The sequence below is a fragment of the Colletotrichum abscissum genome (assembly GCF_030869225.1).
Source record: "Colletotrichum abscissum strain IMI 504890 chromosome Unknown Scaffold_4.1, whole genome shotgun sequence".
In the NCBI taxonomy this organism is placed as follows: domain Eukaryota; kingdom Fungi; phylum Ascomycota; class Sordariomycetes; order Glomerellales; family Glomerellaceae; genus Colletotrichum; species Colletotrichum abscissum.
The window spans coordinates 1,400,845-1,416,249 of record NW_026850320.1 but is presented as its reverse complement, the minus strand read 5'-3'; the positions used below and the strand labels follow the sequence as shown (position 1 = coordinate 1,416,249).

The 15,405-nt window shown below is 50.2% G+C and overlaps 5 protein-coding genes across 5 annotated transcripts; 4 read left to right on the top strand and 1 right to left on the bottom strand.

Annotated features, from left to right (window-relative positions):
• Positions 1 to 2,361: 2,361 nt before the first annotated feature.
• CABS01_02410 (uncharacterized protein) lies at positions 2,362 to 2,658 on the bottom strand (the record flags this gene model as incomplete). The annotated part of the gene is made up of 1 exon (XM_060535788.1): positions 2,362 to 2,658. A coding segment is annotated over one exon (297 nt), but the record flags the coding sequence as incomplete, so codon positions are not given.
• Positions 2,659 to 3,340: 682 nt separating this feature from the next.
• On the top strand, positions 3,341 to 4,573 carry CABS01_02409 (methyltransferase domain-containing protein; the record flags this gene model as incomplete). The annotated part of the gene is made up of 1 exon (XM_060535787.1): positions 3,341 to 4,573. The coding sequence occupies one exon, from the start codon at positions 3,341 to 3,343 to the stop codon at positions 4,571 to 4,573; it is 1,233 nt and encodes a 410-aa protein (XP_060396092.1).
• A 2,568-nt stretch (positions 4,574 to 7,141) lies between these two features.
• Positions 7,142 to 8,430, top strand: CABS01_02408 (uncharacterized protein; the record flags this gene model as incomplete). Its single annotated transcript, XM_060535786.1, has 4 exons — positions 7,142 to 7,437; positions 7,500 to 7,696; positions 7,788 to 8,261; positions 8,327 to 8,430. 4 exons carry the CDS (start codon positions 7,142 to 7,144, stop codon positions 8,428 to 8,430), a joined length of 1,071 nt encoding a protein of 356 aa, XP_060396091.1.
• A 1,213-nt stretch (positions 8,431 to 9,643) lies between these two features.
• CABS01_02407 (isocitrate dehydrogenase subunit 1) lies at positions 9,644 to 11,171 on the top strand (the record flags this gene model as incomplete). The annotated part of the gene is made up of 3 exons (XM_060535785.1): positions 9,644 to 9,676; positions 10,019 to 11,028; positions 11,087 to 11,171. The coding sequence occupies 3 exons, from the start codon at positions 9,644 to 9,646 to the stop codon at positions 11,169 to 11,171; spliced, it is 1,128 nt and encodes a 375-aa protein (XP_060396090.1).
• Positions 11,172 to 14,208: 3,037 nt separating this feature from the next.
• Positions 14,209 to 15,018, top strand: CABS01_02406 (uncharacterized protein; the record flags this gene model as incomplete). Its single annotated transcript, XM_060535784.1, has 1 exon — positions 14,209 to 15,018. One exon carries the CDS (start codon positions 14,209 to 14,211, stop codon positions 15,016 to 15,018), a length of 810 nt encoding a protein of 269 aa, XP_060396089.1.
• Between the last annotated feature and the right edge of the window lie 387 nt (positions 15,019 to 15,405).

Below are 15,405 nucleotides of genomic sequence, written 5' to 3'. Positions count from 1 at the left end.
CCAATGCCGGTTGCCAGTGTTTAGCATGTGTACAAAGCGAACGGAAAACACTTCACCGTCATACTAGCCCTATTAGCGCTAGAAATCAGTATCTGTCTCACTCTCGCGTCGAAGTTCAATTCATGCAGCATTGCGATGACAGTCAGAGCACGATATCTTTGTTGCCAACATTGCTGCTTCCCATCTCGAATCTGACACTGTAGGGAAATGACGAGAGATCTGTTGTTAGATCCCCCTTCCCCCCTGCTATATCGGTAAAGATATGAGAAACATGGTGAATATCGTTCCGACGTGTGATTTCCTCAGCACGCCGTTGGTCGTATCATCTATTGCAGAAATTCTTCTCTCAACTTATTTCAAAACCAAAGGTGATTACATGTAGGCTCAATGCAGTCTTGAGATAATTGACTTGACAGCGGCGATGTACTCAACACCTTCGACCATTGGTCCGGCTTTGGCTTTGCTACATGTACTCACGTAGTCTACTAAGTGTGGGAAGCCAGCAAATGTTCCAACATTCTTATGGCGGTTCGCAAAAGATTGTGATATAAGCTAGCCAGTGAATACGGCCAATTAGTCAAAGTAGTTGGCTAGGCAAAAACTCTTTTCTTTTGCTATCATGTTTGTCTAAACGCCTCATTTCTTGATACCTGCTGTGAGTACACGAACGTTTGATTTTGTTAGAGACACTTGAGCCCTTGAACGGTAGTTGGGTGTTCCTCTACCAAAACGACTAACTAATCTCATCAATCAAGTAGTATCCATATGCTACCACAATACCAACGCGATTCGAATCATTGGGCCCGGACAGGTGGGGGTGGTGGCAAATCTCAACAGCTCATGAGCAGATTTCGAAGAGCGGCTTCGTAACTCAACGTCATGTAGCAAACTTTACAGTGATATGACGTTTTACAATACGTCTGAGCTCAAAGCATCTGATTTAAGAGTCCTATTGGAGGAGGACTTCTTCATCTTGACTCAAATTACAGATGGCGAGCAAAGGTGAATAGACCTCTCTGTATGTTAACATTGTAAAGCCGCTTGTCACTCCAAGGATGATTCTCTGAGGCTCAATAGAAGCATTGAGAGACTCTTCGGCAGAAATGTGGCGGCCTTTCATGAGGACCAGTCTCTGAAATTTTACAGACGGCGGAACAATCAGAGCATTATGTTGATAGGCGAAATAAAAATTAAGTGAGTCACTCGAGAATGACAAAGAAGAATAAGCGTGTTTTTTTCGCAGCGAGTTATCCAAAGGCAAATGATGCATATTAAGGCAAGCGTTGTATCAAGGCATAACAGCCAAAAGAGCATGCTCTATTCCGTCAGGAGATGTGTTAGTCCGTGACCTAGGCACCTTGTCGTACCTTCGACACGCGAAATGAGTCCTCGATTTAAGACATGAGTCACCCTTTAGTTCTTGTATGAATATCTTGTTTGCATGTTCTTACAGCACCCGTATGAACAATCGCATGCAATCAATGTAGACTACCGTAGAAACTCGTCCAACTCGTATTTACGCTAGGCCGTGCTCCCGCTATCTCAGATAGCTTTCGACCAATACTTACCTCGATTCAGACTATGAATCTCAATCAGTGGCGGATATCAGCAAGTTTTTGACACTAAGAGAGGCTTAAATCATCAAGTACACGGGCTAGCGCAAATACGAGTTGGACGAGTTTCCACGGTAGGTATCAAAGTAAAGTGGCGAACCGAAGTCGAGTACCGTCGATAGCCATGATTGGTTTTCCCAACCGATCTTTACAGGCGATGAGCTGGGTTGACTTTGAGCTTGGACTCCAACAATTAGAAATGAGACAGGCCACGCCACTCCTGGTACGGACGACCGCATGAAATGAAGAGGCCGCCGCCAAAGACCCCAGCAAGTCAACAAGTCTGCCTAAGCATCTGGCAACCAAACGTATGGGACGAGGTAAGCCCTGAGACTAACAAGGCATACTTTGAATAAACCTATGGGCTAAGCAATATGCGGACCGGTCCAGGCCGCATTTCGACTATGAGAGCAAGGCAGTGCCTGATACCAAGCTGAGGCTAATTGTAGTTCAAAAGACAAAAATGACGACGGTTGGATGACGAGTGTGGCAGAATATGACATGTTGTAGCTTAATCAATTTTGAATAGTCTGTCTTCTCTGATCCATGGAGCAGTTTCACCGTATTGACAGCTCACACACTTATCACATCTCTCCGCTGGTGATGAGTCCACGACGTAACCACACTTCGAAGAAACAGCTGAGCCACACATGGCGAAACACAAGCGGACGCAATGACCTCTGGCGCCCTCGCCCTTTCACCGGCGCTTCATGTCCGCTTTAACCATACAGCTCCAGCCACATCAGCCCTATCGCGACGAACGCGGGACCCGCGTGCCATGCCGACCGTGCTTAATAAAGTGGTTTAAACTGGGACTAAGCAGGGAGGAATCGGGCTTTGATAATAATCCACCGGGAGTAAGCCGGTAAAAAGAACAACAAAATTTTGGAGGCCATGCAGAGAGCGCCACAATGACGTCGAAATGCAACAAATATACACACGCAACGAATGGAAAACAGCGGGACAGAGGAGCCAATGGACAACGGCAAATAAGAGAGAGGCGCAGAATGCGATGCAACAGCGGACGTTGTTGCGATGCGGTAGAGTCTAGACCAGGACAGGACCTTAACAGTCACACACGCCGCACCGCAGGACAAATTCTTTACCGAACTATCAGGTGGCCCCGGAGGTGACTCAGCGCGTAAGCCAGGAGTCGAGTCCGTCCGCTGTGTCCGCTGCCCGCGGGTTTTCCTTTGCCTCTCCCTCTATTTTGATGTGCTCGGAGCTTTCCAAGGCGCTGCTTTTTCCGGCCCCTTGTGTTATTAGCTGATGATGGGCTGGCTGCTAGCCCCAGCGCTGGAGCTCCCGTCCCCTTTAAGTGGTCTGGTGATGGTTGGACCCAGTCGGAATCTTCGGACATACCTCCGTCCATCCCGAGCAGCGTCACGAGAGATTAGAAAGCAATCCGGTTTGCGGCTCCGTCAGATCTTTCTCCGTTCTTTGACTGGGTGGTTTGCCATTCGGTCATTGATGATTGATCGAATGCCAAACAGACGAGTAAAGAAATGAGAGTACTATGTATAAAGGACTTTGGGCCGCCCATCACCTGTCCCCTTTCGCCTCTCCATCATTTCTTGGATGCACACTGTGATACCCAGCTTGCTTGCCTTCCTGCCTCTCTTGATTTTCTCTCTTCTGTTGGTCGTCTTACCTCTCACCTGCGAACAGAACCACAAGCCCCCTGAATTCCCTACAGCCGCACGTCATCTGCCATTCCACTCGCAGTCATGTCAGCAGCGGCAGCGATTGCGCAACCGCCATCGGCGACAACAATACCTCACATCGGTGATACGAGTCCCCGTCCCAGCGAGACCTCAGATGACGTCTCAACATTGAAGCCCGCCGGTCAGGCATCATGGAAGAAGAAGCATGGCCTGCATCTTGGCCGCAGCAATAGCGACCACAGCAACAACGGCGCAAAACATGAAATCAACCGCACAGCATCGCCTAAGCGGTCCAAGACGTTCTGGAAGTCATTCAAGTACCTCCTTGACTTGACGCCAAAACAAGTTGACGATTTTATGGCATCTTATGTCATTTACAGCCTTGACTGGGCAGATGAGGAGCAGATGGTTAAGACGCTTGGCCCGGATTACAAGACCAAAGTCGGCGATTGTTTGCAAGCTTACTATGGAGTCCTGAATCACCTTTGCGCGCTGGGCGACGTGGAGAAGATGTACATCCCTCCCTTGATGGACAAGAAGGCGTCCGTTCTCGATAATCAGATGCTGTACGAGGAGTCGATCGCCCAGGATATTGGTCTGAAACCCGGAGACAGGGTCCTGGACCTTGGATGCGGCCGCGGAAGAGTCGCGGCCCACATGGCGGCTGTCACCGGCGCCGTGGTCACCGGTCTAAACATTGACCCGAACCAGATCGCCCAGGCCAGGGACTTCACCGAGCAGATGGGTCTGGAAAACAGCTTCACGATTCAGGACATGAACGAGCTGCCGCTGCCCTTCAAGGACAACTCTTTTGACGCATTCTACCAGATCCAGGCGCTTAGCCTGTGCAAAGACCTCCCGAAACTTTTCAGCGAGCTGCGCCGCGTCCTGAAGCCCGGCGCCAAGATTTCGCTGCTGGATTGGGTTAGTCTGCCGGCGTACGATGCGACGAACCCGGAGCACGCGGAGTTGATGCGGCGGACAAAGCCACTGATCGGAGCTGTGGGGACACCGACGCCCGAAACTTTCGAAAAAGCCTTGAAAGATGCTGGTTTCGCCATTTTGAAGTCGGACAATGCCAGCATAGATGGACTACAGGCGCCACTCATCGACAAGGCCGACGTGTACTTTCGCAGTTTGCGACAGGTTATTCTTGGTCTGGCCAAGGTGCACTTGCTGCCGCCCCACTTCAAGACGCTCATCAACCGGCTTTGTCTGGATGGGCAGGCTTTTGTCAAGATGGACACCATGCGGTTGGTGACGACGAGTTATAGAATCATTGCGCAGAAACAGTGATTCTTTCTGAGGCGCTTGGGGAGTGTGGATATTTGTTTAAATGGCATGGCATTGATTTTAGAGCTATTTGATATTACTTTGACAGCGTGGCGAAGGGCTGATCTACGCTCTCGATGGTCGTCTCGAAAACGTAGCATACGTGCTTTTGAAACTTAATTGCTGGATTCATAATATACCATAGATCATGAGGAATCGTAACGATACTATGAAAATTCAATACATCTCACCATGCATTGACTGAGACTCCAACATCTAACAGTCATGAAGTACAAGTTGCATTGGAACGAGAACTTCATCTTTGCAGTATTCTTGAGTGACTATGCAACAACGCAATCATAGTAGACGATTTGGCAAAATGTAAAATTTCGGCAAAATGTAAGCATGGCTGCGCCACCACTCAGTGCGGTCTGAAGGAACTTGAGAACAGCTAGCCCAAGGGGAAGGGAGTCACCACCATGACTCCTGGCCTGGCTGGCCATTACATCGCGTAACACAAGTCCCCAAAGGTGGAAGCCAGTCGAAGTCAACCCTGACCGTCATAGCTTTCAAGTTGATGATGTCTGACCACGTTTGACGCTGTCTGGGTACCACTGGACTCATAGGTCTCGGGTTCAACTTCATGATTGCCGTATCTCGACTCAGTATCGGAAGCTCCATAACTAGCACCGTACTTATAATTCGATGATAGCCTGATGACGTTGCCTTCTATGTTGTCGATCGTGATGATAATGTAGCAGGCTCTTTTACGGTACAGCCTGGAATCTATTCGACAAGCTATTGCCGAGCTAACTAGCATCTGCATGAAATTGCCCATATCGTTCACCAGTCAATCTGGCACCTGATCTAGATATTTTCACTCCACCTGCATTTGGTAGAACGCAAGCGTACTTCCAGGCTTTCCTTTGCAACTGTCGTATGGGGGTTTGAATATCTAAGTAATCTCTACAGCCTCACCTTTGAGGTTTGACATCAACGAGAGCTCGGAGGTAATAAAGCCAAGTGGTACTATGTAGACTCGCTTTACCGGTAGAAAATACTTGGTGTTACCTGGCGGAGAAAAGCCCGGGGATTTCAATGTTCAGATTGTGGCGGTGACGAAATAGATTCCTGCGGGTATCCGGGACGAGGACAGTCGCCTCGGACACAACAGACCACACATCTTAGATCGGAACCGTGGAGAGGTTTCCGCGGTGCCTTTTGCCAGATACACAGATGCGGCTAAGTGCTTTGGTGCTCTTGATCGAGGTCACATGTCACCTAAGAAGTTGTGGTGAATGCCACGATAGTTGCTCAAAGTCTGCTGTTCCCTTTTACGGGCGCCTAAAAATAGTCATTCTTGAGCCAAAGAAGTCAGCGAGAAAAGGCATTGGACCACTTCCGACTCGTCCTCTTGAGGTTCTCAGGATATCGTGGCGTGAGACAAACGTGCGATCGTGGGAAATGGTTGCCTGATATCACGATGACTATGCCGCTTTGGCATAATGTCCGCAACACTGCCATTACGATGTCGAACTACAACTTAGCGTGTCTCAATCTCGGTGGTTTCGGAGGCATTCATTGTACAATGTATGACGACTTCGTCGGAATGTTTCTTTTTCACGCTTCGTGCAATCTTTAGGCAATAGCATAACTTTGGTGGAATCTCATCCCAAGGTGTATGGCCTTGAGCTCATCTGATGTCATAGTAAACTACGTGCGAGCTGAAAATACCATGAGTCTGGAACTAGAGAAAAAACCCTGGAGCTGGGTGTATCTGTATAGTCATCCAGTCGGGGTCTAGGCATGAGCTGTGACGGCCCGGCTCGAGAACCCGAGCGGCCTTCAGTTCCGAACCTGGCACTGACTCGGTGATCTGGATAATTTAGGTCACGGGAAATGGCTTCCCAAATATTGGGTGGCAATCATGGATTCATGGTATACAGTGCCATGCCGTGCCTCCTGATGTGGCTGTGTGTTGGCCATTCTAGGCCAGATGAATACCATTTGTTTGCCTTGATGTAGCCTGAATATCATCAAATTTCGTGTCATCGGAGTTGTGACTGCGATCTCAAGTTTGACCGGGAGATGAGATGTCTTGAGCTCTAGACGAGGGCCTTGTTTGCGGTCACACTGCAACGGCACGGAACGAAAGGCGTGCATCCCTATTGGATTCTCTTTCGATGGTGGGACGAGCTTTAGAGAGGCAAAAGATAACATCGTGTTTGAAAATTTTCGCTCTTACCACCTCGAGGAACTTCGTTATCGTGTGCAGCGTTCTTGTAGTGGCACAGATCATCAGGGACTATATCTCCTGAGTACGCAATGATTGACGATGATTGGCGATGATTGGCGATACTGAAGCGTTGCTGGTGTTTTCAAGACGATACGGCCGACGATAAAAGGGGCAGTGACAAGATCAACTTTCTCATGACCTCTTCTCTTCAACTATTCAATCATTCGAATTCATCGCAGTCGCCAGATAATCATCATCAAGTACTTGATCATCCAAAGGTTTCCGCTCTCGCTTTGAAGCATCGCACTTCTCATTACGCCCATCTCTCTTTACACAAGATCTTGATCTCACCCATAATGCTGGCCATCTTGAGCCTACCCTGGGTGCTCGCCGCTGTGCTCGGCATCGGCCAGGCTTCTCCAACGAACGTTGTCGATGTCGATCTCCCCGAAGCCGCAAAGCCCGCAGCTCCGACGAAGACTTTCATCCTCACTCAAGAGGACGTCGACGCCTACTACGAAGAGAACAGCATTACTGGCGTAGTGGGAATGAATGGAATGGACGATATCTCGCTCTCAGACTTGGATGACGCTCCCGTCTACAACATCACCTGCCCCGAAAAATGGCAAGTCTATTATTACAATTGGTGGCCGTAAGATACCCTGTCCCATGATCATAATGCTCACTGAGCATACTGAAGCAGATACGTCGCAGTTTACTCAACACGATGTGCCGCACAATAACCAAGATGGGAGGAGCTTGGACGGACGGGCCATGGACTGGCGTCTTCGGTGGCAATCAAGCCAAAATAGACAGAGCTAGAAAAGTCACCTTCGACTGGGTACAGACGGGTGAGGATTGTCAAGGAAGCTGCGTGCAAGTCTTCAGCACTTTGCGCAACGCGGGTTCGTGTAAGTGAATCTGCCCCCATCAGCTTACTTTACGTCCTACTACGGCCTCATGCCATCGCCTAGATGAGCAATACTGACGGTATCTCGATAGGCCGCGGCGATGAGTTCTGGATGCATGAAAAGATTAACATGAACTACGAGGGCTGCGGAATCGCAAAGTTCGAGTATCAATACCAGCAACAAGGGGTACTGGAAGACGGAAGAGGAGAATGCTGGAACACCAAGGATTACCGGCCGACATACCTGCCCGTGAAAGCAATTGTCAAGGATTTCTGTGAACAGTCCATCAAGACGATCCGACAGCGAGGAGCCGATCAGTTCGTCAAGGACGTTTCACGTGGAAAGGACGGACACTATTTCACGAGTTATAACCGCCAGGTCGACGATGCGGTGAACAATACCAGGCTGTACGATGTCGGCATGATTCACTTCTGGATCAAGCCGAGGAACAATACCATTGCTTGTCCTGCGGGCAAGACCGTTCAAGACATCATTGAGGATAAAGTAGGCGGGCTCAACGAGGCGCTGTGCCAGCAGCGCATCTTGTCTATCGAGAATATGGACTGTAAGTACCCTTTGCGTCCAGGATAGTGAAGACGGCACATTGGCTGATTCTGAGATGAACCATAGGTGGGGCTCCCCTGGGCAAAAGCGATGGCGGACGCTTGTTTGCAGACTGTTTCGAGTGGGGAGTCGAAGCATCTGGTTACAATGGCATCGACATTCTTGATTAAGCTGTCGGGACAGGGCCGTACTCGCTTCTCTCGTACGGACTCACCACATTCATTGGCAATGTAAAGGCTGGCTGGGCTAGCCGTTGTGATGTTTTGGGGAGGATATCTCCGCGATTTCGCAGCCACAGCAATCTTTGACTGAGAATGCCGGCCAAACGCTAGGTCTTTTTCCTGACTTTGACGAAATTGAATCATATTGTAAGCTGAAATTGATCTTGTCGAGATAACAACTGCGGGTTTCATTCTGCTGGTATCCGTGTTGTAATGAGTAAAGATCGCGCTCGGCCGAATGAAGTCGCAACATCGCAGATACGGCCAGGGAGGCCTAAGACCGACTTGGCGGTCTCACAAAAGGAGTGGAGAGGTGGGCTGGCGGGGATTTCTCCGGAAAGGATGGGCAGGCGCGGCTCATTAAGATGTGAGATAGCCGACGTTGACCGAAAACGCCCGTATGAGAACTAGGATTGCTGATGAGATGAAGCCTCAAATCAACACATGAGGCTACATATGAGCACTCATTGAGAGGTCAACGTGAGTTGAGAAACCAAAGATGAGAATGAGCGAGTCACAATTGAATTGCGACACGTGACGTCGTGGGATACTGTGAGTCCAGATCCGAGGCTCAACCGCGAAGAAGAGAGAATGGAGACGCTAAGACCGAAAAAGGCAAGGTGCCCCACGTTTGGTTCCTTCCCTTCCCGAGTGACAGAACTGCTGCACTGGCTGAACATTGAAGCAGGCGCGGGCACTGCGCAGTCTCTCTTTCCCGCGGATGTCGCCCTCCATTCTTCCGACCGCCCGGAAAAGAATAAAGCGGGTCTGATGGTCAGTTCCAGCCATTCAGATAACTGGAAACGGCAGAGAATTGGAGACCAGCCACTTACGGAATCCCCATGGTGCCCCACCTGCGCAGGCGTTGGAGAGAAAGAACGGAAAGCACGACGGCCAGCCGAGAAAGAGCAGGAGCAGAAAAAAAAAGCCTGCCTCAGTCAGTATCTGCCACCTTCGGTCTGTACTTTGACCGTGTACCGTTCCCAGTTACCGTCCCCGTCTGTCGCCGTGGTGCCTTGCTCTTGCGGCATTTGACAGCCAGCAACTCTGCCTTTCTCGAATTCCACTCTTTTTCTGAATTCTTCCACTCCCCAACTCCTCCGATCCCGAACAATATCTATTGCTCCGCGAATACCCTCACGAGGCACCAACGACCGTCACGATGCTTTCCCGAGGATCCGCCCGCACTGCGCAGGTACGTCGCCTCTTTGCCAACTCTCAATTGAGTCCCTTTTCTGCTGTGCAAGCCGCGACGTGGTTTTTTTCTCGGTGTGTGTCTGTACATCGTGATCGCAGAGGCAAGGCTGCGATGTAAGAGGGGGAGAAACAATAACAACAAGCACCAAATTGCGACCTGGTAGATGACGCAGAGAACATGACGACGTCGGCCAGGATGAAAGTTTTTGAAAGGAATACACGAGAAGCAGACATATTCACAAGCACACAAAGCACACGACCACCAGAAAATGGTCACACATGCAGCCAGATATACCACGATAACCCACGGACAAATGGCTAACAATCCTCCCCCACGCAGATTCTGCGCACCGCGCAGCCCGCGCGCGCCTACGCCACGGTCGGCTCTGACATCTTCAAGCCCACCAAGTTTGGCGGCAAGTACACGGTCACGTTGATCCCTGGTGACGGTATCGGTGCCGAGGTCGCCGAGAGCGTCAAGACCATCTTCAAGGCCGACAACGTCCCCATTGAGTGGGAGCAGGTCGAGGTCTCCGGTCTCAACACAACCACCCCCGAGAAGACTGAGGACCTCTTCCGCGAGTCCGTCGCCTCCCTTCGCCGCAACAAGCTCGGCCTCAAGGGTATCCTTCACACTCCCATTGAGCGCTCCGGCCACCAGTCCTTCAACGTCGCCATGCGCCAGGAGCTCGACATCTACGCCTCCATCTCCCTCATCAAGAACATTCCCGGCTACCAGACCCGCCATGAGGGTGTCGACCTCGCCATCATCCGTGAGAACACCGAGGGTGAGTACTCTGGCCTTGAGCACCAGTCCGTCCCCGGTGTCGTCGAGTCCCTCAAGATCATCACCCGCGCCAAGTCTGAGCGCATCGCCAAGTTCGCCTTCAACTTCGCCCTGGCCAACAACCGCAAGAAGGTCACCTGCATTCACAAGGCCAACATCATGAAGTTGGCTGACGGTCTCTTCCGCTCCACCTTCCACCGTGTCGCCAACGACTACCCCACCCTCGAGGTCAACGACATGATTGTCGACAACGCCTCCATGCAGGCTGTTAGCAAGCCCCAGCAGTTCGATGTCATGGTCATGCCTAACCTGTACGGTGGCATTCTGTCCAACATCGGCGCTGCCCTTGTCGGTGGTGCTGGTATCGTCCCCGGTTGCAACATGGGCCGTGATGTTGCTGTCTTCGAGCCCGGTTGCCGTCACGTCGGCCTCGACATCAAGGGCAAGGACCAGGCCAACCCCACTGCTCTGATTCTGTCCGGTGCCATGCTTCTCCGTCACCTTGGTCTCGATGACCACGCCAACCGCATTTCCCAGGCCATCTACGGCGTCATTGCCGAGGGGTAAGTTCTTTCGTCTCTCCTGGGATTGCAATGAGAATAGCTGCTAACAACCCAACAGCCAGGTCCGCACCCGTGACATGGGCGGTGAGGCCACCACCCACCAGTTCACCAAGGCCATCCTCGACAAGATGGATACCTTGTAAATACAGCTACAGACACACAAACCACCATCCCTGTAGCTATACGATAAACCAACCACAGCGGGCGGCTTCCCACCTTCCTCAAAACGACCCCCTATTTACCTACCTTTTCCCCCGACAACGCGATTAGACTCGAAATGAGGCGAGACTGGGACGGAGATAGATACCACCGACGCGGTCGAATTGCATAAACAAGCGGAGGAATAGATTTCTGTTTTGGACACTGGGAGGAAGGCTCGGTCTTGCTGGGAGATTGTAGTTGTACCAGTTGTACGTAGCATAGGAGTCACGCAAAGCATATGAGTTCCTTTTTCGTTCTTTGAACAAGACCTGACCAAGCTCCACTGGCCCCATGTGCTCTCTTTTATATGTTCAAGGTGACAATTGCCCCAGATTCTAAACTTAGTCCATTATCTATTGATGACGAATGCCCGCGCTGCTATTCGACGACTCGTGTTCCCTCGAACCAGTTTCGCATTGTCATCAGGTATCTACTATCACCGACGTTGCTCGGAGTACATATAGCCTTGCGCCGAACGAAACGGCATCATTCTCATGAAGTTCTCAGCCTCGCCTCAAGCGTGGGGCATCTGCGGACTTGACAAACCAATTAGCGGTCGTGCCGGCTACATGGCCTCGGACGTGAGTTTGGCTTCGGCTCGGAGAGCTGGCGGCGTGCTGACTCGGATAACATCGGCAATCCGAGGTGGTGCTCGGGCGCCGATGTCTCGGCCGTTTGGTAGGTGGGCCTTTTGGTTTTGCCGAGGTTAAGCCTTTTGGGTGCGATATGCTTTCTTCAGTCTTGAAGATGAGTGAAGAATGTGGGTCGGTTGTAGGGAAGAGACAACTTCGTTGCTTTGTCGCAGCAGCAACGAGGAGTCTTTGGGAACAGTTTGGTCGGTGTATTTTCCAGTCTGGCGTTGTAAATGTGACAGTTTTGTAGTGTCAGTTTGTGTTGAAGTTTAGGTGCAATCGCGTAGCTGGACTGTTTGCTACCTTATCAAAAACTGAGAGCCAGTGTTTAATTGAGTTGAGTGGTAATGATTGTTAACTCAAGAGATACTCTTGAGTTGTCTGAGTCCCGAATAACTGCAGCAACGCAGACACCAACGCCGACGACAGCAACTAAAGTAAGTTTTCCGGTATCTGCAACCCGAAGATTGCTGTCCAGAAGTTTCTTTTGCTCTCGACATATTTCGAGGTTCACGTTGCTTCATTCAGATTTTGAATATCTTTTACAAGCATCGCTGGTCCCCTAAGTCTCATCATGCAGTTATTACCTATGATCAGTGATGCCACCACGCAAGCATTCATGGCAAGCAATGCTGGCAACTTGTGGGATGAGGTAATGGATTAGCCTCAGAACTTGAGGAGTGATGCGGGAGAATGCTTTTCAATTCAGGGCAGAAAAACATCATACAACTGACAAGAAAGCCATACTTCACCATATGTTCTTGGTAAGTGAGCTGAAGATTGACAAACCTCCAGGAAAAATACGGTCCTTGACAATGCCTGAGCTAAGAGAGCTTCACAGATGTGTACTTGGCCAGTATTTCAGCTCCTCCCGACCACTCTCGCCAGACAGAATCTCTGTACACATTCAAAGCCTCCTAAAGCCAGTACGTATAACTTCCCTATTTGAGTCAACGAGGACAGGATCGATAGTCCGTTCATCTCATGTCTAACAAGCTTAACTAGCAAACCCAAAAATAACAGCTCACGTCTGACGATCAGCCATCCAGAGACAGTTACTCGCACACGACCGATCTAGCAGCCAGGCTCCTGGGTAGACCCAGATTACGCTCATAGTGTCTTGTGTCACATCTCACACCGAGGGGTTCAGTAATCTCTGATGACAATCTGCATCCACTCCGGGGCTACCTAGCTGGGGTGTAAAATGGGGGTTGGAGGTGCACGCAAGCGCGTGACAAGATTGCTTGCTGCTCTATAGGTACACTCCCTGGCTCTTTTCCTATTGTGTCTATTTTATTGTCACTGTTCTTTTTTTCTTTATTTCTATGAACCCTATTTCTATGAACCCGATTCCTTTTCTGTCTTTGAAGAGCATTCTTCGATGGATATGTAGAAAGAAAAGTGATAGCAGAAAGAATCAAAAAAGGAAAGAACAAGATCAGGTAAGAAGGCGTTAAAATCTTGTTGACTAGCATTCTATTCTGTAACCCGATTGGCAGGAAGAGAGATATCTGAGATCTTAAGAGTGGATGAAGCTGAGACAGCCTGTAATCTCTGACGAGCTTCCCCCTTTTTTGTGCGACTTGCGATTTTCTCTATGGCTTGAGAGGGTAACTGACTACCTCTCACAACTCACTGAGATGGTCATGCAGCCCTTTACGAGATTCTTGAGTCGTGACTCCTTTTCCATCATTGTATGTGGTTTACTGTGCTCCCATCACAAACCTACTATACCATATCACCGGACATCAGAGAATCCCCGACCCGACATCTTCAGAAAACTCAGTCGCCAAAGAAGCAATACAATCGCAGATCGCCTCCATTTTGCCTCAATTTTACTCATGAGAAACAGCAAAACAGCCCACACTGGCCTCGAAGCGCCGTGTCAGGGTGCTATCGTACAGGGCTCGCGGAAGTCAACTACATAAGTCCCTATTGGCCGAGTTTCAGCCACCCAATTTGTGTAAGCGATTCTCGGGAATCGAAGACGGCCGGAATTATGGGTCCTCTGGTAGATAGATCTCTGTACGATCGATCGCAGATGCTCCGCCGGATCAGAAACAGAAACAGGTTCATGGGAACCGACACACAGTCACCCAGCATGAGCGAGCGATATATCGGTATCCAAACCCAGATCTGGCAGACTATCCTTGCCAGGCAGGGCAGTTTCAGCGGAAGCACTGTCTGCAACACGGAATCACACATGCCCCCTTGAAATGTCTCCGTAACATGGAGGCATCTGTCCATGTTGGCTTTGTCACACAGGAAAGTCAGCGGAGAGCGCATATATATCCACCAATCGCGAGCCGAAATAATCAGTTCAGCCTTGGAACATCTCAAAGTATGCATGAGATTTGCTTCATCTCGAGCAGAGCATGCACTGCGGGTGCACCTCAAAAATGACGATGCAGCAATAACCCGTCTTGCAGGGCAGGCCTCGAGGAGCAAGAGCCCGAGTTCGCGCTGGGAGGTGGGGAGATGGAACGGGACAGGCGTCTACCCAACAGCCAGCCGCTCAAGAGGCCAAGAAAACAGCCAACTCGCAAGGACTTCCCAACTTGTTACGCCGACATCAATAGTTTCCCCTTGTTTTCTCTCTCACTGTCTCCACCCCAGAATGATTGGATGGTCGGGAACTTTCAAAAGTTGGCATAAGGCGAATCGGTACGTCTTGATTTCAGGTGTCTCTGTAGGCAGACGCAATCTCTGTTGTCTTATTCGACCTGGAGAACGAGTTGCCGAGAGAAGGGGGTGCCTTGTTCCAAAGATCCGGGACCCGTGTAACCTCGCGGCAGCATCCGCTGTGGCCGGCACACATTGTATGCCATATGGCTTTTACCCTGTTGCAAAAGCCATGCTTTCCAGCGGGCGTTGGCAGTTCTTTTCACCTACCCCGCTTCAACGGCACAATCCTAAGGAGTTCAATGGTCAGCAGGATAATCTCTGTCAAGGCAGTCGTGGAAGAAGAGTTTGTTTGCCCTCTTGGCGCATATGCTTCCTTTTAATCCCCCTTGCACTAGACATTGCTTACATTCTCGTGGGAGTTTTGCGGATCGGCTCTCCTAGCGTGGGCGTCAGCCATGCGGGAGCAAGGATCAGTCTCACGCTTGAAAATCCTGAGATTCTCTCTTACACCCCCTCCCCCACCCCTCATTAACGTCAGGCCCTCGTCGACCGGGATGTAAACAGCGAAAGAAGCACTCATGTCTTTCCGGATATGCAGATCCAGTGGCTTGATTTCTGTGTTACAGCAAGACTTGAATTATCGTTGTCTTGTGATCAAAGAAGTGCAGATGCCGGGCCAGGGTCATCCTGTCAAACATTGTTGGGAGTTGCAGTTGGTGGCGTTTTGACTTGGGTGGGAATTGTTTGCCTGTCTTGTCTTCGATACCGTTGGTCCGGACATGGCTTGGAACACCCCTGGCGAAGGATTGTGATGGCTTAATGGGGGGTAAGCATCGAAGTTGCAGATTCGGTCTAGGAAGAAATCCCTTTGGGTGACATGTTTGGCGGGTCAAAGGCCCGGTAGAAAATAGAATCAAAG